General features: G+C 40.0%; 1 protein-coding gene across 1 annotated transcript in view; it reads left to right on the top strand.

Moving 5' to 3' along the window:
* Positions 1-23,582, top strand: part of megf6a (multiple EGF-like-domains 6a) — a 54,031-nt gene that overhangs the window by 23,571 nt on the left and 6,878 nt on the right. Inside the window, exons 5-18 of the mRNA XM_030767736.1 lie at positions 11,291-11,413; positions 14,716-14,841; positions 17,210-17,332; positions 17,920-18,042; positions 18,257-18,394; positions 18,865-18,987; positions 19,149-19,271; positions 19,485-19,649; positions 19,824-19,955; positions 20,048-20,176; positions 20,342-20,470; positions 20,790-20,924; positions 21,047-21,181; positions 22,920-23,045. Coding sequence (XP_030623596.1) covers positions 11,291-11,413; positions 14,716-14,841; positions 17,210-17,332; positions 17,920-18,042; positions 18,257-18,394; positions 18,865-18,987; positions 19,149-19,271; positions 19,485-19,649; positions 19,824-19,955; positions 20,048-20,176; positions 20,342-20,470; positions 20,790-20,924; positions 21,047-21,181; positions 22,920-23,045 — 1,830 coding nt within the window. The remainder of the gene's footprint in view (positions 1-11,290; positions 11,414-14,715; positions 14,842-17,209; positions 17,333-17,919; positions 18,043-18,256; positions 18,395-18,864; positions 18,988-19,148; positions 19,272-19,484; positions 19,650-19,823; positions 19,956-20,047; positions 20,177-20,341; positions 20,471-20,789; positions 20,925-21,046; positions 21,182-22,919; positions 23,046-23,582) is intronic.

Genomic DNA, 23,582 nt, shown 5'->3' on the forward strand with positions numbered 1-23,582 from the left:
CTCCACACCTGGACAAAGTAACATATAATCTGATTGACAGAATCACACTACACACATTAATAGTATACTGTCACAAAGGGTACTGTAAGACTAGTGAGGAACATTAAGTGAAGCACTTGCATCCATACAAACTGATTGCTTTTTTCCCAACATATCTCATTAGACCAGCATGAAATACAGGCAGAAGCTTAAGGTGACTGAAAGACAAAGGATTGAAGCTGCTTGTAGCAATAAATGGAGGCTTAATCCTGGACCACACATGCTTCTTTCTGCATTCTTTAAGAGTCATTTTACATTTTAAATATTTCTTCCTTAGCTTCAGTTTCAAATTTAGAGAACCTGAGGAAACTAATAAAAACATTCCAGTGAGCACTGAACACATACTTCTGGGTTAACAGAGCCAAAGCAGTTTGCTGAGTATTGTACACGGCACCACACTCAAGTCATACTAGCACTGGTAGTAGATTAATGTGAACCTTTCTACAGTTTTCATGACTGCATATCTGAGATGTTGACAGAAACCTTGTACTTACTTTTTATCTACTAGTAAGTTACCTGTTATCGATATTTAGTTTTGAGGTTTCCAGTTGTATCCTTAAAGTATATACAATGCAAATGTTTCACATACATCCTAATTGCATTCCCTGGGTCAAAAATGTAGTTGATTGTTTCCTTCTCCCCAAGAATAAGAGAAAACTCCTGTGAGCTTCAGCGTTCTTCCATTTATATCTGGTCTAAAACTGAGCTAATTTAGGACCTAATTTAAGGCTTTAATAAGGCTTTTATTAATGTTAGCATTGCAGTTATTTCACTATTTCTGCAGCTGATTGCGTTGAGAGCAGACTCTCTCACTGATTAGCGCAAGACAGCGTATTTCTAGAAGAATTTCGTAAAACCCAAACATGAAAAAAAAAGATCTAAAATTCCTCCACCTGACATAGACTTCTCTGGGTATGTGAACCTCACAGCAAGTACAGTCCTTTTGGCAGTAAGACAGCCTAATAAATAAAGGAACATTTCTTCCTCTGAGATCTTCACAAAGGTTACACAGCCATGGAAAAGACAGATAGGAATCTGGGACACATCCAATCTCAAAGCTGAAAGGTTTTCCCTTTAAAAGCTAGATTTAACCTGATCACTGACAGAGGTTTCATAGAAAGTCTGCGTATGGATTTTTCTGTTGAAAGCATGGCCTCCTTAGTTAGCCATTAGTCAGGCCAAAAAGTTCTGGCCATACACATTAAACCTGCAAATCACAAAGCTGTGTATAATGACTGAGAGATCTCTGGCAATGCTCTTCCTCCTTACACATTTGCTCTTTTAGATACCAGTTTTTCATGTCAGCTTTTCTTTTCTCTATTAAAATGACATTTATATGAGGAAGGGAAGATGAATCTATGTACTTAATAATGGCTTGAGCAAAGCAGCGGAAATGCAATATTCTCTCTGTGGTTCAATAGAAAGACGACTTTGTTGATAGCAATTTAAGACTACAGGTGTGTTGATTAATGAGAATGCTGCAGCAATGTGAATTCGATATATTGTTAGCGCCCATAACGGTTTTCCTTTCGATATCTAGTTCAATTTGCCTTGATGAAAGACTATCTCAATTGCCAATGATGTCCTCATTTAAAGACTGTGAAGATAAATGGGATATGCCATTTTGAGTCTGTAGCAGTATCATTACACAGAATAGTAACATTTTGAAGATGTTTTCCAGGCATAGCTAATCTCTGGTTATGGTGCATGATAAGTTGTCTGGTGTCCAGTGTGGTTTCCTAGTTTGGATGGATGTCCTCAGTCAATGCTTGCCTAGTACATCACTAAAGAATAGTAAGTTCTCTATAAATGTGTAGTGTAGCTGAAACTGGTGCTGTGCACTCTTTCTGAAATACACCAGATAGTGATTGATTATATAAAAACAATCCTTTCATACAGAAGCTCTGCTGTCAGCGTACAGTGTGCAGTGCCAGCATCATGATTAATGCTTTTTTACAGACAGAGAAAAATGAGTGTAATGAATGAGTGTGCTGTAGGTAGTCTGTAAAATGGTCAGTGGTGTCTTCACAAATTGCTTTTGTATTATATCATTCTCGTGTTTAGCACTGAGCAGACTTTTTTCCTCCTGAGTGTGTCAGTGCTTTCCTCAGCTAGCATCTGTGCCAATTATGGACCCAAAAGAGGCCTACTGACGAAAAATATCGTAATTCTGATGCTCAGCAAACTCAGCAAAATAAACTGAATGACTTTTGCCTTTTTTGTCCTGAAGACAAAGACGGCGTAGTTCTGATGAACATATGGTAATGTGTGTTTCCTATCCATTGCATCAGCTTTTATTTGGACTACTTCTCCGGATCTGGGAGAAGAAGTGTAATGTGACTATGTTTAAAAGGTTATAGTGAAGAGTGTGATTCACGGGGTCCAACGCTATGCCAAACACATGTGGTCTTTCAGTGACCAGAACTGTGGAAGATTATCACATTTTGTTCTTTCACAGATGTTTGATGTTTTCTTCTTTCTCACATTTTCTCTTTTTTTTGACTGAGTTACGATCTTTGAAGTGCAGATTTTGGGTAGGGGCTCAACTTGATCCAGAATGACATTGATTTAATGGTTGGCTAAATTTTTCTTTTTTTTTTTTTTTGAAACATCACAAACAATGTCCATTTTATTGTGCCAGAGCCAAAGGTGGGTGTCGTGTCAGGGCTTGTCTGAAAGATAGTTTGCATTAATACGCTCAAAAACAGTTTTTGCTTCTTGTTCTCTAAGAAGGATAGTTGTTTTCTATCTAAAAGACATTCTCTGTTTTTTTTTTTTCAACAAATTGTCGCTTGAAGGGTAATTTCCCCGAATTGCATGCTTAATTTTAGTATTGTGTTGCACGCATCTCTGAGTTGCACTGTTCAGTGTAATCCAAGGGTCTTTCAATGAGCTACACCAGAGAACCCAGCAGTTTTGCCTGACGTACAGACAGAATGCAGACCCTCTTGTGTGTGTCAAAGGGTTTCTAATCTTAATTCTAATCAAATGGGTTTTGACCTGCACCTGGTTTTCTTTTTCAGTTCGGAACCCTGGGATTGTCCAGTATCTGTAATGGGAATGGGAGTTGTAATGGCCTCCATTTGATGCGGTTGACAAAACTCACAGGAATCAGCACTCCCTGAAAAGTTTCCAAGTGTACTATAAAGCCTCACATTTGGAACTCTTTGGAACTCTATGATAGTTTCACAAATATAGCCATATATATGTATGTTTTTTTCTTTACATTTTTTTCATGCTCTACAGGTATATTTATATACTTATGATCTCAACCAAATCTGCTGATACTTGAGCCTGCATGCCAACCATGCTTAGACTATTGGACTACAAAATTCCCAGAGATGTTATTTATGGTCATGTTAAAAGTGCATACTGAAGCTTCATACTCAATATTTGTAAAGATTTTTTTTCCTGCAGACTTGTGCCCTTTCTGTCATACCACTTGAAAATAATCTGACATTTTTCCTCTTATGGCCATCTGCAGTGCATCAGTAACTTGCCAAAATTCCTGATGTTTTAGTCTACTCACATTTCCAACCTTTCAAATTTCTTGAAGGATATTAATTGCCAAGGGCTTATTAATCACTATATCTGGAGTGGAGGACTTGAATTTGAGAGCATAATTTTCCTCTTTAGTGTGGGTATTTCATCTTAGCTGTGGTTCTCTCAACTTGAATCCTTAAATGTCTCATGTTTTTGGTAAGAGCCTCCTCAGTCTTGTATCTGTGTCTAGTACAAACAGCAGTTGTATGTGATCATCTTTTGTTTAGTCCGTCTGACAGAAGCGATCTTGGATCTGCTGTTTTGGCAAACCTCTTGTACCTCTGTCCTACTCCAATACCTGAGGGAGTGAGGAGGGGCAGAGACTAGGAGGTGGGCGGGACTGAAGTGTATTTGGACACAGATGATCGAGGCATAGTAGAAAAGGAGGGCTTTGTTAAAGAAAGCAACAACAAATCAGCAGCACATGTCTGTGAGAGAGAGGGAGAGAGAGAGAGAGAGAGAGAGAGAGAGAGAGAGAGAGAGAGAGAGAGAGAGGGAGAGAGAGAGAGAGAGAGAGAGAGAGAGAGAGAGGGAGAGGACACAGGACTACTTAAGTGACTGACTTAGCAGTACTTGCATTGTCTTCCTTTAAACAGTTTTCTCTCTGACTATTAACATGTTTGGTTCTGTTTTTCAATTTCTCTTCTTCATTCTTCATTGATTTCCACGTCCTGATTTCTTTGTCAGCAAACCAGTGTAGTATGACCATGTTGTCACCTGAGTGGCAATTTGTGGTTTTATTAAGCCTTTGGGGCCAGGTGGTCCCAAGTTTGGGAGCTGGGAATACCCGCTACCGCTATTTCCATAGAAACTGCTATTCATGCTTCCATGGATACAGCCCATACAACACAGGATACCTGGGGCCAGGTGAGTGTTCTATATAGTTTTCTGAGATAAACAGATTATATATCTGTTCTGTGAACTAAATATATCCTTCCTTAGGAGTACAACTCATGAATTGTTTCACTTGAGCTATTATGCAATCATCATTATGAAATGAATGCAGCTGTGTAATCCAACATGCAAAAAAAAAATCTGTCTATGCCTTGAGTGTATAGATCTGTTTCTTATTGAACAAGATAGTTCTGACCTTAAATTTTGGATCTGCAATCTGTGGTGTGTTGCCTGTCACTGTTACCGTGTTTTTGTGCTGGAAGGTGGTATTGTGTTTCTTTAATGAGTTGATTTGACTAATCGCTGGGATCAAGCACAGATACAACGGTGTGACTTGGTGATTTCTTGGCAGTGCCAGGGGAAACATCATCTCTCACTCATCACTCAGTGTAACGGGGTGTAGGCAGCTGGGTAGGATCACGGTCGTGCTGTTTCGTGGATGTACAGTAAGATCTTCCAGAACTATGTCAGAGTTTTGAGTTCACACATAGCATATTCAGATGTTTGCCTCCTGTGAATCAAGATTCAAGATGGTTTTAAGGAAATACAGCTCAGTGTACACCACACAAAGAAATGATGTGTCTGCAAAAAAAGAAGAGGTCCAAGATATGAAAAGCAATTTTAAATAGACGATGCTCACCTAACCCATTTTATTCATCAACCCCATTTATCATTGTTATTTTTTATCAGTGTTATCAGTGTTTTTTCGTATTTTGCCAACATCTATGTAGTAATGTGTATAACTGTGACATATGTCAGAATCACTGTTGAGCATTGAGCGTTGAGCAGTTGAGCATTGTCCGCCACCCAAAAATAACCAGCCAGCAGTGATTCTGTGGCCAGAAACTGACCACTGATGAGTACAGGACTAGTCATCATGAACCAAAGGATAAGTAACATAAGTTTTGCAATGCAACAGATAGTCCATAGTCCATAATCTCTAAGTGTACACCTGCAAAGTGTACCTACAATGTAGATGTCTCTAATGTCTAATGTCTGTATCTATGTCTAGCTCTGTTAGGTTAGCAGGCAAAACATTACATGTCACAAGATCCCTGTGTTTGTTTTACTCAAACAAACACTAGGTGGTTTACTAAGCACCTTCTTACTAAAATGTCTTTGTAAAACATGTAATTTTGCAACACATCAATCTTTGACATAGTACCTCATGTTGTCAGAACTCCACAGACACTGCATCTTCCCAAATGTATACAGAACCACTGTACAGAGATGTCTTCACTATGCATGACCCTCTGAAGGGATAAACGTTCAAAGGAATTCTTGCAGGTACAGAAGAATGTCCTGGACTGTATCCAATCACTTCAAATGTTAGAAAAAAAAACCCCACCTCTGTGTGCCCCTCTCTTTGTGAATATTGTGAGGAACTCAAAGGTGACAAAATGATTCAGTATGTTGATGCTCAACTCTTGGTTCATAGAACAGTTTGGAACGCTTTGTGGGGGTAAACTGACACATTTGCTAAGTGGTCCTCAGTGAAGTGAAAATGTGAAAGAGTGAAGTTAACACTGGTCAAACTAATAATGCAAACAGATTTCATTTATCAAATTACTAAGAAAATTTGTCTTTTGCTTGTTGAGTCTCTTTTTCTGTGAGGATAACAAAATGGTGGCACTTTATAAACATACTTGAATAAACAGACTAAAGATTAGAGGAGAGGGTTAGAGGTACAAGATGAAGTGGTTGAGAATAATGTCATATTTTTGTGAGCACTGTTAATGATTTTCTTCAGATTGAAATAGGCAACGTGAGCAGATGGCATTTTTGATCCTTGGGGAAACTTCAGCCATGCTGCTTGTTTCCCTCAAGTGAAGCATGAAACGTAATATCAACAAGGATGCTTAGATCTGCCTGCCATGATTACCCCTTCAGACTGTGTAGTGTAGAGATGTGACATAACAAAGCTTCGTTTGAACTTGCTTAATTGCACCGAGAGACTGGTTCTAATTCCAAATGTTTGAAAAATTTGGTTGATCTTTGTCTATTTTCTTTCCTTTCTTTTTTTGTGGAGGGCTTTTGTAATAAGTTGCGAGTAAATGTTTTCAGGAGGATCGCTGGTAGTATTTTAATCTGGTTTGATTGTCCTACTATATGAATGGAATGAATTAGGAGTTTGCATTTTTCCCAATTTGACTTTGGAGGCGATTTTTATGCAGTTTGTTGGGGTTATGGCGCTGGTGCAACAGGTTTGTAATGACTGAAGCACTTGAGTTCTGTTTTGTGTAAAGTCATTAAGTTGTTTAGATGAAAACAACTGTTTCATTTTAAGATGCTAAACACCTCAAGACAATTTTCTATGACTAAATGGACAGAATGGGAATGTTTGGTTGGTGTTGGTAGAGATTTTGCTTCAGGGAAGAATATTTCTGGTTGGAAAACACAACTCAGGAGAAACGTGTCTTAGATTAACCATAGACCGCCTGGCACAATCACTTGAGCCACGGCACTGTGTGCTATTTTTCATTCCAGAGAATGTCTGTGATCATCTGTATTTATATGAGTTAGAATCACATTTTACTTCTTTTCTTTTTGATGTTCCCTACCGTTTTCTAAACAATATAAAAATGAAAGACAGGCTGGGATCTTGGCATTTCAGATCACCTTTTTCTCACTCGCGCACACAGATCACACAAACACACACACACACGCGCGCACCTTTATCAGAAATCAAATCATGTACACTGGTTGAATTTTTCTCTCTGTGGTTTTGCTGATGTTTGCAACAAGTTTAAATGCTAGCAACAGACAGACACATTATTTGTGAAGAAGAAAAATTATTAATATACAAACATAAGGCAAAGTGCTACTCTTTTGTGAAACTTTGAACATGTATTTACCGGCAATATTGGTTATGTGATTTTTGTCCAAATGGAGTAATAACGTAATTGTGTTATTATAAAATGTGATTGTTCCAAACATACATAAATTGCTTGTTTGTTCTTATTAACTGTGAAAACTAAACAAAAGGTTGTACTCAAAGTCTTACACTGGTGTATTTAAACTGGAAATTCACACACACACACACACACACACACACACACACACACACACACACACACGCACACACACATGTTGTTGATTTTCTCCTCTGACTGAACTGCAGTGTCTGAGGCCTGTTTCCTACAGCAGTGGGCCTGCTCTCAGAGGACTGTGATACCATTCACTACCATGCTAAACAGGTCATGGGAATGAGCAGTAAATCTCTAGTGTGTACAATAACCCCAACAGCTTACAGTCTTTATACAGTTTAAGTATTTACCTTCACTCTAGTCAGCTTGTTGACAATGTCCTACTCAACTTATGATTAATTGCAGAGATCACTGAACTCCATAAGAAATGCCCCCTGAGCCGCTGCCAGCTCCCACGATGCCCCTCCCCTTCCCCCTCCCCCCAAACCTTGTATACATATATGTCTTTATGGACCTGCATGAATGATGCTGTGTGAATGATTTACACCCTAGCTCTGTATTTGTGCATGAGCATTTCCACTGTACATCTACAGAACTGGAGCACTATAGTATGTCTAAGATTGCCTCTTGGCTGTAGTCCACTGCAATTAAGATTCCTTGTGGTTGTGTGGACAGGTGGTCCCCATTAACCCCCAGTGTCCATTGTCTTTAAATGGTGCGTTTGAGACTCACTACATACTGTAAATAACCCAGGTACACTGGCATTCTACTCAGGCTAGTTTCCTGTCTGTGAGATGGAAGTATGTTAGCTTACTGTTTACAACAGTGAGGTATATGCTCCATTGTACATGTAGGTGTGTCTCTCAAACAGTTGAGATAAGAGATGAAAAGTATATAATGAATGAATGACGATCTCAATAATTCTGGAATATCTGTCCTCCTTTTTATTTTCTGAAGCTATTATTTAGTGTGCTTTATTACCAGAAAGGAGTATCCTTTGTATTTTGTAGCCTCTCCTTATTTCACCTGTCCTGTGCATGAGGTCTTTGTCACTGCTGGATTGCATTAAGTATCTGTGTTGATGTGAAAATGAAGTGGATTGCATTCTTGGCAGCAAACGGTGAAGTTCTATTTTGAATCTGTTTTTTTTTTTTTTTTTTTTTTTTTGGTGGCTGTGGATAGAGCCAAGGCCGATGTGATTAATGGCATGTGGAATAAGCAACAGTCCTTTGAATCAACATACATATTCAGAGCTGTGTTTGGATTATTGCTATGAAAACTAATTCAACTTCTGTAGCCATTTCTTAAATCTAAACCAGATAAATGCTACTGAATGGTTTTAATAAGGAGGCCATAACTTGGCCCATGGGAAAATTATGTTTAGAAGGATTAAATGCGATTTAGGGCAATCATATAGCAGCATTCCATAAATAAAAACATATGGAGAATTCCCAACCTATGGCTGAAGTATAAATGTGTTTGAGGTGGAAAGGTGGAAATTAAAGTCAATAGCTGCATTGACTTGTTTGACCTTATGTTGCCAGGGTCAGACATTAATCTGGTCTTCTCTATAGGAGGTATCTTTTAATCATCCTTATTGGCACGTGAATTTTGAATGTAATCAGACCTATTTATCATACAGGGACAACTTCAAACAAAGGATCTGGCTGTCTGATGAGTTGCTCTCTGTTGTACAGTTGTCAATCAGGGCAATGAGGACATCAAGCAAATTCAGGAGGCTCCCCCTGTCAGATGGTATAACTCCCTTGAATTGCTTTGTTCTCAGACACGCATCCCTTGCTGTGACTCTCTTCTATTCACGGCAGGAGAGGAGAAATGGTAGCTGTGGAGCCAGCTGAATCTCTTTAGAATTGTTTTACATTTGGGTTGAAGAGGAGTGATTCTTTAAGATCAATATTCAATTTTTTCTCATGACATGGTTTTATTGATTTTCTGCAATATCTTCCATTATGTATTATTATATCTTCATGAACTGCTACGACATAGACATTACGTTACTAATGATTCATAAAACAACTAAAATTACTCATTAAATGAAACTAAAAGTGCTGGCAATTGATAGCAAAGCTATTTTTTTTTTATTACGTTCCATTTACAAACTTCAAACATCAGGAAATTGTGTTTTGGCTCCTAAACACCAACACTTAAATGTTAGGCTATCGTTTTCATCTTTAACATTAGGCAGTGCTCACCAAGTGCTGGGCACAGTCCTGAAATTCTCACAGACTGTATAAACAAATGATATTTGTCCCTGTCTGAAATGCTGTCTGAAATGCTGGTGACAGTGTCTACTCATAAAGCTGTAACAGTCTGAGAAAAAAAGCTTGATTCCCCTCCATCCAAGCCAAGCCATCCCAGCCAAGGTTGATTCCCTGTTAGTCAGCACCATATAAAGGGAGAGTGGTAAGACATCAGGCATGGATGAAGTTTAGATTATCTTGTGTATGATCAAGTCTGAATCGAGAGTCAGCTCAGGAAGTTATGAGGACTTAGAGGTTGAGGTGTTTTTTTGTCTATCGTATGCTCTATTGAACTGTAATTTGTTTTAGTTTTAAGAGTGACCTTGCCAACAGCTGAATACATTGTAAAAATCACACATGAAATATGACACACATAAACCAATGTTTAAACAAATAACAACTGCAATAAATCTACTCCTAGAAAACTTTCCATGAAAAAAATAAACTGTAAAGTGTTCACAGACACAGCATTTCATACTCCAAGGATCCAAGGTACACATAGCTGTAACTCTCTGCATGGTAAAATATAACCCACTCCCTGACTCTATTCCCAAACTGATAACTACTGGCATTACTGTGTTTCACCCTGTCACGCTTTTATGGACCTGTTTCAATCATGCCATGTCCAAAATCATCGCCAACCTTTTACATTCCCCTTAAAATCCCTGCAGAATCTCCCTCCCCACCCCTTAACACTGGGTATACAAAACACATTCTCCCAGAGATCCACACATACACCCCAGTGCACCCTAAAATAGTCATACTCACATTTAACACCACTTGATTTCATTTATTTTAACCTATAAACTATTACAAAACACAGCTATGTTGTTGATAATTCATATAATGATTTTTAAATCAGTCACTGATATATATTTTAATATTCCCTCTGTGCCATTGGTTGTGTTCCTTGCTATTAAATGAAGCAAAGTGTAGAGAAAGACTATGTAAGGGACCAAACATGGTTTGTAGCACTATTCTGAGTCTCATAATCATTATGGGGGCCAGTGCCAGGGTGGATCATCAGAGGTAAGCCAGGTTACACTGCGCAGGACACAAAGAGGTCTTTGAGAGGTGTGCTCTGTGCTGATTATATGTTTTCACAGTGCTGATGCACTTTAAAGCAGGCATCTCCAGAGAGAGCAAGTGCACTGCCTGCAGCCCTTTTTTTCAGAACTCCGTCCAATGGCTTTTTAAGGGAATCACATAAATTTAAAGTTAAGTTCTCAGCAGTTGCTTGGAGTCATGGTGACTGTGGATTTTCAAGGTTACAAAATACCAGTCACTAAGGGGATTAAAAAAGGTTTTGAGATGGCCAATTTGTTTTGTCCCAATTCAAAAAAACTATGGTCTTATTTAAGTTACTAAAGACCTGCTGGGATTAGTGAGAGACAACTTGTCTGATTTTCAATGAGATTCCTTAGTAGGAAACACAACACAACACAACACAATGCATCGCAACGCAACCCAGCACAATGCAATGCAATGCAACACAACGCAACACAACACAACACAACACAACACGCAGTCTTTGTTGAATGTGAATGCTTAATTTTGAGCATACAAACAAATCATACAGCATGTTTAAAAAGACTTGAAGTAATGCCAGGTCCTCTGTGTCTGCAGATATTGACGAATGTCAGGTCCATAACGGAGGCTGCCAGCACAGATGTGTGAACACCAGAGGATCCTACTACTGTGAGTGCAACCCGGGCTTTCGGCTGCACAGCGATGCACGTACCTGTATAGGTGAGTCACACTCAGTTTATGGGAGGTCACTGAGGGGGATGACAGAAAGTACTCGGCACAATGTTCCAGAGGTTCTTATCTCCACGATCTAAAGACAGATAACTTTCCAGGACTGGGATTTACATCAAAGCAAAAGGGTCCTCAACCTGCAGCCCTGGGTATTAAGGAGAATCAAAGAAGCTCTTGTTTTCCCTAATAGCTGAATGTTTCCTACTGTTTCTCAGGCCTTGTCGTTCTCAGTTAGAGCCTGACCTGTGAAAAAAAAACAGTGTGTTTGACCACTGATCTCTACTGTTCTCCTGCCAGGTACTGCTGTGTCTCACTGTCTCTCAATCGTCCATTCAGCCTCAAATCTGGCATACAAGGTGTCACTTTCAGAGTAGACATTCATGTTTCAAATTACGCTAGCAGATCCAACAGGAATTTGTGAGTAATTTCGCCAAACTCCAGGATCTTCAAATGTGCAGTCTTCACCTTTTTCCACATTTCAGGATTTAAAGAGCCTTTTTTGTAAGATCATTATTTCACTGTTTCTGTTAATTTGCCAAGCACGCAGTGTAGCATACTTGGTAATGAGTGTTGGAATGAATGTTGTCAAACTCGCCCAGAATTGTCAGAAATGTGTGTCTGACTGTGCAAATAAGTCACAGTATCTGCTTTTCCCCTAACATGTTTACTTGCCTTATGTTCCCTGTGGCTTCTTTAATATGTTCATTGTATCAGTCATTAGTGTGATGAAGATGTGTTTCCCAGCTTTGATCAAGCTCTGTGGGATGGGTCCTGCATCATGGGTTTCAGAAGTCTACCACTGTCAAAGTGAAGTGTTTGTTATTGTTGTGTATTAACGGGACTTTGTTTAAGACTCACAAAAAGTCATTAATTAAGAAAAGATGAAATCAAATTTGAAAGCCAGTGCTGATGGGTTTATTTCCATAAAACTCTTTCCATCAGTTTTATGATTAAAGACACGTGTGTGTGGTCTGGAAATGTATACACAAATGTAAATCAAAAGGATTCTTTCATTTGGTGTGTTGTGAAATCGTGGCACTGCAGACTACATTGTGTTCCTAAGGATACTCTGGTGATCCAATCCGGTCCCATAAGATGGAGATGAGATATTTGCCCTCACTGTACATACGAGCAGTCCTGGGCCCATGCGTTAGGTCCATTCCTGTGGTTTTCCCTGAAACCAAATCAACTCAGCTTCATAACCGCAAGGGGGTTTTGAGAGGAGAGCAGGAGCTGGAGCATCACAAAGGCTAAGCAAAAGCAGACACATCTAAATAATCTGTGTAGGTTTTGTCCAGACAGTATGATTTGTTTTTGAGTGATATTTGCAAATTTGGTAATCTTCCTCAAATGTTCCAGCCATCTGCTATATGCGTATAGTCGTTCACTTTAAGGATAACAAATAATCCCATTTTTTGCTTTGTTTGGAACAGTATGCTGATGTACAAATGGGAATTTTTCCATTTCATGTCATCTTGTCATTTTGAAATGAGCAAAGCTGGTCCTAACTAATAGCTCTTCAGTTGATACAATAATGAAAGTCCATTGTTTATTATTATTAAGATGGATGGCTGAACATTTCTTCTGTAAGAGAATGGTTTTGATGTATATTAAGGGGAATGCATGTGAACACCTGGCTTCATCTAACTTATGGTTTGCTTTTGGAGACCCAGTCTGATGTGTTTACAGTAAAAGCATGTTTTTGATCTGCCTAACCATCTAATCACTGATGCTCTCATAAAGGATCTCACGTCTCTCAGGCTACAGGAACCAGGGGTCTGCGTCTGATTAATATGGTGTATGAGCTAGGTCTGTGTATGTACTGTATATATAGATAGATAGATTCTATATTGTTCTCTTTCAAGGAAATTTGTTGCCACAGTCTGTACAAAGCCTCACATAAACGCCAAGGATACATAAGTACATAAATACGTAAACATAAACATGTAGGTTGCATAAATACATAAATACATAAACATAAGCACATAGGTTACATAACTGAATAAGTACATAAACATAAACATTTATATTGAATACAACCACCTTTATGCACACATACATGACACTACATATGATGGTCACCAGAGTGTTTTGTTTAGTGGTGCTACAGCAGAGGGAACAAAACTTCTGCCATAGCGTGCCTGTTTCCAGGCCAAAGATATGTGTGTGGGAGTGTGTGTTCTTTAGTAAATATTAAGACAGATTTGTTGCTTTAATCAAGAGTGTTGCATTTATATTGTGTATGTACACACTAACTCACTATGTAGGTCATGTATTAAGGTGTCTTATAGCTGTACATTTCGTCTGACCTTGTTATAAAAGCAGAGATCTAATGATTTGGGAAGGTCTTACTCAGACAGGAGAGGAAGATACAGACTGGATGACCTCCAACATTAAGTCAATTAACAAAATAAGAAGCAGCCCAGGGCCAGGCAAAGGCAGGGTCATTAGGAAAGACTTAATGAAAGAGTGGATCATGTGTGCATTAGCCTTTAATTTGGGGGCAGATCTGAGGCTTGACAGATTTGCTCAGAGACTCTTGTGTCTGTGTTGTGGTTATCTCAGACAGAGATAGCATGTCAGTCAGAGCAGATCAAGATCTCAGTGTGAATTTAACAGGGTTGTTATTTAGAAAGATTTGCAGAGAATTATAATTTTGCCAGGGGTTCACTATATAAACATAGATCTGTTATTTCTGACCAGTGTGTTCCTGCTGCCCGCTTATCGGGCCTCGTCAGATGGCTTTTTAATGATGCAGAACAATGCAGTCTGCTTAGGTATTCCGCTGAATACAATAGACCAGGGTCAGGCGTCTTTGGAAACTCAGTGGAATGACTTAATAAGTGCTCATTATATTCCGCAACTTTGATGAAAATGGGAGGCATGTTTTTCTTTTTTTTTCTTTTTTCTGACAGAATTTTTTTGTCTGATGGAAGAGGTTAGGTTTTCTCACAGGAGATGATTATTAAATCTTGAATAATTCAGCTATTTGTTCAGCTAAATGTTCTCTCAGGCTAACATCTTGGATGATTCCAGTGACAGGAAGATTCAATAGTTGTTTCAGTGTCATTCATGCAATTAATTTTGTGACAAATTTACACAAGAAAAAGTTTTTAAATTTGTCTGTGGTAGGCAACTGAAATGAACCTTAGGCTGTGATGTTTTTATAAGCAGCACTAAAAGTTTTCAGTCTGTTTAACAGGTCGTTCCATGTCAGTTTGCTTGTCCATTGACAATACACTGTTTTATTCACTTCACTAATTCCTGTAAATGATTATCAAAATATCTCCCAGCTGTCCAGTCCTGTGCCATCAGTAACGGAGGCTGTGAACAGGAATGCGTCCAAATCTCCTCCGTCCATTTCCAGTGCCGCTGCAGACCAAACTACCAGCTCGCTGCCGATGGCAAACGCTGCAAGCGTGAGTACTGTGTAACCTTTCACTGACATTCATTCTGCACACAGTTGATGTACTGATACTGGTGGGTGATGATAACTTCACTATTCCAGTGTCTGTTCAAAAGGGGAATGATGGATTTCTGCCATGGATAAGAATTCATTCTGAGTAAGAGCCATATGACAGATGGGCTCCAGATGATTGAATAATAAGAATGCGTGACATTAAACTAAGCATCATCTTTCAACCATAAAAGTGCAAGGTTTGGGCCAGGCTTTTGAACTCGAAAGGGACTGTTCTATTTGCCAGGATGGGTATGAGGAAGAATAACAGCTAACTGCATTGCCTATGCTTTGACAGCCCTTCCTGCTTTCATAGAATGTAAGCTACACTGATGTCATACATGACTATAAAAGTCCAAGCCGATGTTTTGCTTTGATTTCATCGTGTTTTACCCGGTAAGGCTGGTAAAAACCATGGACTAGAGGTAGTCAGCTCTCTTTAAACAGAGCTGCATTGTGTGCCCACTTTTGATCTGACCCAACACAAACACCCATGACTCAGCCAATCAAGGCCCATTTAAGGGGTTTGGACTAGAACAGGACAAAGTTTTGCTAATGTAGTCTAGCAGACATGGTTAGACATGCCATGAAACAAAAATTTAAAAAAGAAGGAAGAAAAAGTGGAAAAAAAGGAAATACTAAGCTATTCGATATTTTAAAATGGAAAAGAAATTAAAAAACCTCATTCATAAAATCAAACTGCCATTAAAATCATGAATGAAAACATAATTTGATTTTTGGTCATAGCGGTGAACGCAATCCTAGTCAGAGAGTTTATAATCCATAGGAAAGGAGAAAAATAAGGACATAAAGGCTCAGATATCCGTTGAGTCCTTAGATGTACTTAGGAGGTATCACAGCTCAGCTCAGCTCAGCTCAGCTCTCACTCGATGGCAGTGCTAATGCTGTGTCTTGATGTGGTTATAAGAACCTTATGTGTAGCATGTCAGTGGACCTCTGGGGAGTGTTTCAGCAGGTGTCTGTCATGAAGCTATGAAGCACATGTGATCACACCAGCCAGTGAAGACGTATCATGTTTAATAATGACTTACTGATAGTATACTGGGTTCTGAAAAAAATGCATGTATTTTGGTTGTCCCATTTAATGTTGGCCTATACAACATTCAGTGCTTATGGACATATAAAACGCAAGCCAGTGAAATGAAATGCGCTGAGAAAAGAAATAGAGCCAGTCTGTGGGGTTGTGAATGGTAGGGGGACTGAAATGTGTTAAATTACTCTGCATTTTGGCATGCACTGAAATTACTTTTAAGCACTTTCCACCGAGAGAACCTAACGTTAGTTCCACTTGGTTGTCGTCTTGACAACATCAACATCGACTCAGAAATGCTTGCCAGAATTCACTTTCATTTTAGAATGGCTTGCAGAACTAGTGTTCTGAGACTAACCACAGCCATTGTTCTTAGAGTGAAGAGCTAACATTCAGAGATGGGTGATGACAAGCTAAGTTGCACTAAGAGTCAAGTTGTCACATGAGGAGACAGAAGTCTGTAAAGTGCTGATGGAGAAAGTCTGCAAGCGTAGATTAAGTGACCTGAGAGGAAAATAGTTTGTCAAGAAATTGATTTGTTACAAAATTCAATCTCAGCAGCTGGCCAAAAACTCTGTATACATTTGACCTGAAATTACCTGCCTGTCTGTGGAATGTCTCTCTTCTAATAAAATGTGTTTTATGCCACTTGAAGGTTTATAGCTGACATTATTTGTTGCTCCCTCCTGCTTAATATCAGAATGCGCGCCAGATGGTTTCATTCTTTAAGGTTATTTCTTATATTTAGGAAAGCTTTTCTCTGCACTGTTTGAGCTGTAAATGCTCTTCTAACTTCCCACACTACTGGTGCCCTGCAATCCTTAAATTGTTCAGTAAAGTCCTTACACTTTTATGATTATGTGCACAGTTCTGTATAAGGGATAATGTTAGCCATTGTAACCTCCATTCATAGAAAGTGTTAACTGTGTCTTTTTAAACTGAAACCATAACTGTTACTGTACTGCCAAACAGGTCTAATTTACCTAACCAAGCACACACACATATACTATGTATTTGTGTGTGTGTGTGTGTGTGTGTGCATGTGGTTTTGAGGCTTTGTCTCCATGATCACAAGAAGGTTTTGCTACATAATGGGCTTTACAGAATCCTAGTGTGGTGTTGTTGTGTGGAGCAACAGTTGTGTGTGTGTGTGTGTGTGTGTGTGAGAGAGAGAGAGAGAGAGAGAGAGAGTGAGTGAGTAATGATTTTGGAAAGAGATTTTCCATCATTGAACAATACAGTAAATTTGCGGCACATAACATATGCATATATGTTGCAGTTAGGAACCCGTGTGCAGACAGAAATGGAGGCTGCATGCACAAATGTCACAATGACCGTGGTCGGGCCCAGTGTGAGTGCCACAGAGGGTTCAGACTGGCCCAGGACAGACGGAGCTGTGAAGGTAAATTATTCTGACAGTGCTGTGAATAATAGTTGAAGTATTCACTTCTGCTCATCTCACTTCCACAATTATGGACATGCTTTTTCTTCTGGAAATTCATCACAGTGATGCCTAGCTTTGAATTTTATGATATTTATCTCTCATGGCTTTGGAGAATGGAGAACAGTGGAAACACTGTTTTGAAAAGAGAGGAGATGACTGAGGGAATGTGGAATTGAGCTGATTCTCTCAAGCTTGGCCAGAAATATTCATTTACAACATGGAGTGACTTTAGAGCGAGCCAGTGTTATTTTCCATCACAGCATTTCTGTCAAAACCACTTTCTGAATTAGCATATGATGTATTCTAATCTGGTTTTGTGAAAATGCACCCTAAAAATCTGTCGCTAACTATACAAATGATAAAGTTGAGACTGGAGATGTCATTGCATTTTGAGTGATACAGACTGTAAGTGAGGAAATTTCATAATGTGTTGTGATGAGGCCTAAGCATTGGGATGTTCAAACGTCACTCTCTCACCAGGAGTGCAGAATGGAAACAGAGCAAAGGTTTTCAAAGACCTTTCCCACGTTCTCTCTTTGTTTCAGACATTGATGAGTGTGAGACGGGCCAGGCTGCCTGTGCGCATGGCTGCCATAACAACCCTGGCTCTTTCTCCTGCATCTGTAACCCTGGATACGAACTGGGCTCCGATGGCAGGAAATGTTACCGTGAGTTCCTTTTCATTTTCATGCACCTGAAGGGGACACACACGCACGCACGCACACACACACACACGCACACACAAATCCATTTCACTTCAGTTCCAAGACAAAACGCAATATTATCCAAGTATTTATGAGTTTGTGGATTTGATTCTCTTCAAAGTGGTATTGTGGTGAAAGTGAAATGTCATCTTGTGACTGGTGTATGGTCTCTTTTCAGGTATTGAAATGGAGATTGTTAACAGTTGTGAAACTGGAAATGGAGGCTGCTCTCACCACTGTCAACATGGCACTCTTGGGCCTGTTTGCAGCTGTAACACTGGATACCAGCTTGATGATGACTTAAAGACTTGTTTGGGTAAGAGGAATGTCTATCAGAACCTAACTGTGTTGAGACTGTTCCTAATTTATAACCTGAAAGTGATCAGACCAGATATTGGATTTTATCCTTCCAAGGAACCTCTGGTACAGCAACAAAAGCTTTAGAAACCAAGCCTCCAAGCTACATAATCCACTTGACCTTGAAATGAGATTACCATCATTGATTCTGTTGTATGACATTTGTAATGTTTTGCAAACATGAATAAAATGAATGTTTAATACTTATGAAATTATGGCTCTGTTTCTCTTTGGCAAGCTTAACTTCAGTAGTTTATTGGGCCCTTCCTGTTCTCCCCTGGCTTTCACCCAGAAGTTTTTTTTAGAATAAGCACTCCTCTAGATACCTGGAAATGTGCTTATACAAACACTTTGTAAGCTGTGATTAAATAAACAGTTGTGGTTTCTGTGTGTTTTCGCAGATTCAGTATTGTTGTTTGTTTCTTACAGATGTGGATGAATGCGGAGATGGAACTTCGTGCTGTGAGCAGGACTGCACTAATTACCCTGGGGGATACGAGTGCTATTGCAGGGCAGGATACAGACTCAATTCAGATGGATGTGGTTGTGATGGTACAGTACATTTTAATTTTAGTTTATTGCTCAATAAAAATCACTGAATAATTGTTTTCTAAGCACAATAAATACCATTTTGTAATAGGGTGTTGAGGTGGAGAAGAAATGTTTTAGAAAAATGTTTTTAACAGAGTTTTGTGAAATGTGGACCTCTTTAGATGTGGATGAGTGCGTCTCTGATAACGGAGGCTGCGATCATACCTGCCAGAACACAGCCGGGTCCTATCAGTGCTTCTGTCGATTGGGGCATCGCCTGGCTGAGGACAGACACCAGTGCATACGTGAGTCCTCTCTATCTTTTGATCATCTTCAAGCCAGTGCTTCACCCCTTTGGTCTGGAAACATTTATTTTGCTTCCTGTGTGTTCAAATTCAAAAGCGATTTGAGTTAAATGATAGACTAGGCTTATTTTTCTGATATTTTCTGATACTTTCTCTTTCTCCTTCTCTTTCTTCTCCTTTCTTTTTTCTCTTTCTCTCTCTCTCTGTGTCTAGCTCTGGAGAGGACAGTGGAAGCATTGTCCAGTCATTTGGTGGTTGAAAGACCCCTGCCTCAGATCACTCTGCTGCAGGACTACGCTCTGCCATTAGAGCGCTATGATGACTATGAGGAGGGTCTGGGAGAGCTACGGGCTGAGAGCACCCTCTCTGAGAAATATGGTCTGATCCTGTTTTTTTTTTTTTTTTTTTTTTTATCAGTCTTCTAACCACAATTAAATGCATTTCCTGCTGTCACTTCTCGCCTGCTGTGAGAGAGGCAGCTGCTTGTGACTCACGTTATAAATGAGTATTTTTACAAATTTTCTCTCAATCCCTCTCTTGTACTATTCATAGTCTGTTTGAACAACACATTTGGCCATGACTGCAGCCTGTCGTGTGATGACTGCTCCAACGGAGGAGAGTGTAATGTTGAGCGGAATGGTTGCGATTGCCCAGACGGCTGGACGGACATTATCTGCAACCAGAGTGAGCTCAAACTCACAGCATGGGCTAGACAAAGATTAAATGCAGTATTCTAAACATCAGTGACGCATAATCTCGTTCTGTCTGTCCACCAGCCTGTCCGGAGGGCACATTTGGCAGGAACTGCTCCTTCACCTGTAAGTGTAAGAATGGAGGCACCTGTGATCCGGTGACCGGGCACTGCCGCTGCCCGCCCGGAGTCAGTGGAGAAATGTGTCAGGATGGTGAGTGAATGGGGACCACAGATTATAAGAGGATTTTAAATATAAGCTTTAGATATAAGCTTTAGAACCTTTTTTTGTGGTCACTCCTGTACATTTTTGTAATATAAGCATGTGAATGGTGAACTGTGGAGGAAGAGATTCAGGCCAGCTCTCTGTGACTCACAGGCTGTCCAAAAGGCTTTTATGGGAAACACTGTAATAAAAAATGTAACTGTGCCAACAATGGCCGCTGTCATCGCACCTACGGAGCCTGTCTGTGTGACCCTGGACTCTACGGCAGGTTCTGCCACCTGCGTGAGTCTCACACAACATATCACAAATTACACCTCTGTTTCCTCTCTCTCTGTCTCCCACCTTCCACATTTTGTCCTGGCCCTTAAGTATTATGAAAGATATCTGTTTAATAGCTTATGTGTTCCACCCCTGTATTTTCCCACCATGAGTTTCCATTCATACTGTTCATGTGCTTTGTCATATTGTCATTTTCTGCAAAAGATTGTTTCCTCAGTCTTTATTCTTTCATTGAATGACTGTAAACTGCTTATTTTATTTACTGAATAGTAAACTTGGCTCTCTGTACAGATCTAATTGTAGCCTGTGTGTTTTGTAACAGCGTGCCCTAAATGGACGTATGGACCAGGCTGTTCAGAGGAGTGTCCGTGTGTGCAAAGGAACTCTCAGGAGTGCCACCGTCGCTATGGCACCTGTGTGTGTAAACCTGGGTACCAAGGCAAGACTTGCAACCAGGGTCAGTGGTCCAAGGATCGGTTTTATAAAATACATACAGTCGTTTTTTTTCCAGACTGGTTATACCACAATGTTTTCTGGTTGTGCATTTGTAATTTGTAATCTGTTTATATTTTTTTCCAGAATGTGACAGTGGGTTCTATGGTGTAGGATGTAAGAGGAAATGTCAGTGCCCAACTGGAATTTCTTGCCATCATGTGACAGGGGACTGCCAGCACCACTGCCCAGCAGGTCTGCATGGGCAGAACTGTGACCAAGGTTTGTAACGATATGACCCACAACGCTAAGGCCTGCTGTCAGATTAAAAAAAAGAACAACTTTCCTTCCCTTTACAGGAAAAACCCCATCACAGTGGATTTATGGTTATCAGTATTAACGTGTAGATAATTACACATTTCAAAGTGCTTCCACGTTGTCTGTTGCTTGACTCCTCTTGCTTGAGTTAATCATTATCTGGAAGTGCTGCTGACATCTGATTTATTACACTTTGTCTTTTCCACCCCACATTTGTCTGCTGAACAGGGACATCAGCTGCATATGAGTCACAGATCTGTACTGAACTACTCTACTTCTGTGAAGCATTGCAAACAGCATGTGGATATGGTGCAGGGTTTGAAAATGTGAACAACAATAAAAACCCGGTCAAATATCTGTGCCATGTGTGGTCCCGCAATTGATTTTTTGATTTGTGATTTTTCCCGCAAGTATACACGGTTAGCTCCTCAGTATTTAAATTATTCCGTTTTGAAATTAAGGGGTAAATAAATAATCTGAACACTGGAAATGCCGTTTAGTTTTTCGGCAGACCTTTCCGTCATCCCGCCATGTTGGAATCCGCAACTTTTGGCCCACTGACAGACAGCTGCTTGAAATGATATGCACAAGATTTCTTTATATTCAATTCTCCTCCAGACCTGATTTAGGGAAGGAATGTGGAAATTGTCCTGAAGGCCTGAAGCTGAGTCTAAGAAAGTCTCACTGTAGGTAGTCCAGAGCCCCCACAGCCTGTTCACAGTGCCCCAGTATGCTCCACACCATGGGACCTGAAGGGGGTATGGAAATATATAGAATATTTTTATAGAAACCCTGAGCTGGCAGTCAGGCCACTGCGACTGGAAGCCATTAAATGATCAGAATGTTGCATCTGCCATCAATTAGAAACAACAGGGAGCAAAGGGGGAGTCGTACTGACGGATCGCTAGCTGCCCCGACACACGCTCTACCATTCCCCGAACTCTTTGGCCTTTTTGAGGAAGGTTGTTTTGGTTTGGATGCTGGGTGAACTGTGGCCAAGACAAGTGGCAGGGGGAAAGGAACTTAAATCCTTGTTCCTGCTCTCAGTTTGACCTCAGTGGTCTGTGCACAGATTCTCACCCTGCACTGCTATTGCTGTCAGGTAGCTGACTTGTGTGGGTCAAAGCAGGGCTTATCTAAGTACTCCCATAGCTTCTCTCCTGCTGTTTCCTCCTGTTCATCAGCTGTTCTGCCACACTGCACTGCCAGACATTGAAAATTTGACCTCAAGAAGCAGAGCAGTAGCTGAGGTCTGGAGAGCTTTGACTAATTTCAGCCAGAGAGATGTAACTGTACGTGAAATTACAAGTTCTCCAGGTTTGTCAAAACAGAGCAGACCAAGATATTTTCCTCTTAAGTTGTATTTTTTTTGTAATATGTAAGTACACTGTTTGGCATAGTCATATGTGTATTGGAATGATATAACAGTTCCCTGATGATACTGAACAAATATATCTTTAATCTGGAAAAGTTGAGAGGGGACAGAGGACAGCTTGCCTCAATTTGTTTTCCTGTTGAGCTCTGCTTGAGTTCTGGAAGCAATCAAAAAGAGAATCTGTCCAATTTAGTTTGGATGACAAACACTATTGCTGTTGCTGCTTGAATGCTTCATAGTGTCTCCGTTGCTTACATAATTTGCAAGACTTCTTGGCTGAAAGTTTAAGATGATGTATGGGTAAAGAGTACATGTTTTGTGTGACAGAATGTACAGAGGGCAGTTATGGACCTGGATGCTCTCTGTCTTGTGACTGCTCTGGAGCAGCGTGCGATGCAGTAAACGGGCAGTGCCACTGTCCGGCCGGAAGAACTGGAGAGCGCTGTGAAAGAGGTAAGACCTCACGAGCCAAAAAGAAGGTTAATTTCCTTTGTTATATGTGTTCCCGAAACCAGTATCTGCCTGACAGGAGGTTCCATTCAACTATGTGACCTCACAGGGCTTGCCAAGCAGTAACCATGTTAGGGGGAAAAAAAAGTATGTTTTGATTCCACTTTTAATGACTTTCCATTCTGGTCCGTTTGGACTTTTGGATTGTGAACTCAATGTGGGAGCCTGGAAGGAGGTGAAAGAGGAAGAAATGTAAGAAGAGACGAGAGACTGCTTTAAGTTTAGATCTATTCTTAGCCAGGTTCACCACTGTCTGTTAAAACTCAGCCAAACATCACAGTGCAATGACATGATAATATATGAACCCTTGCTTGCTGTTCTTTCAGATGAACTCTCTGTGTGTTGCACATATTGAAATGCATCACGAGAGGTAATACTGTCTGGAAAAAGGAAAGGCATACAAAGGCATACAGCCAGTTAAACTCAGTGCTTAACAAGAGAGCAAGGGCTAATAGCTGTAAATGACCATGTGGGATGCCC

Source organism: Chanos chanos, chromosome 3, assembly GCF_902362185.1.
Source record: "Chanos chanos chromosome 3, fChaCha1.1, whole genome shotgun sequence".
NCBI classification, from domain to species: Eukaryota; Metazoa; Chordata; class Actinopteri; order Gonorynchiformes; family Chanidae; genus Chanos; species Chanos chanos.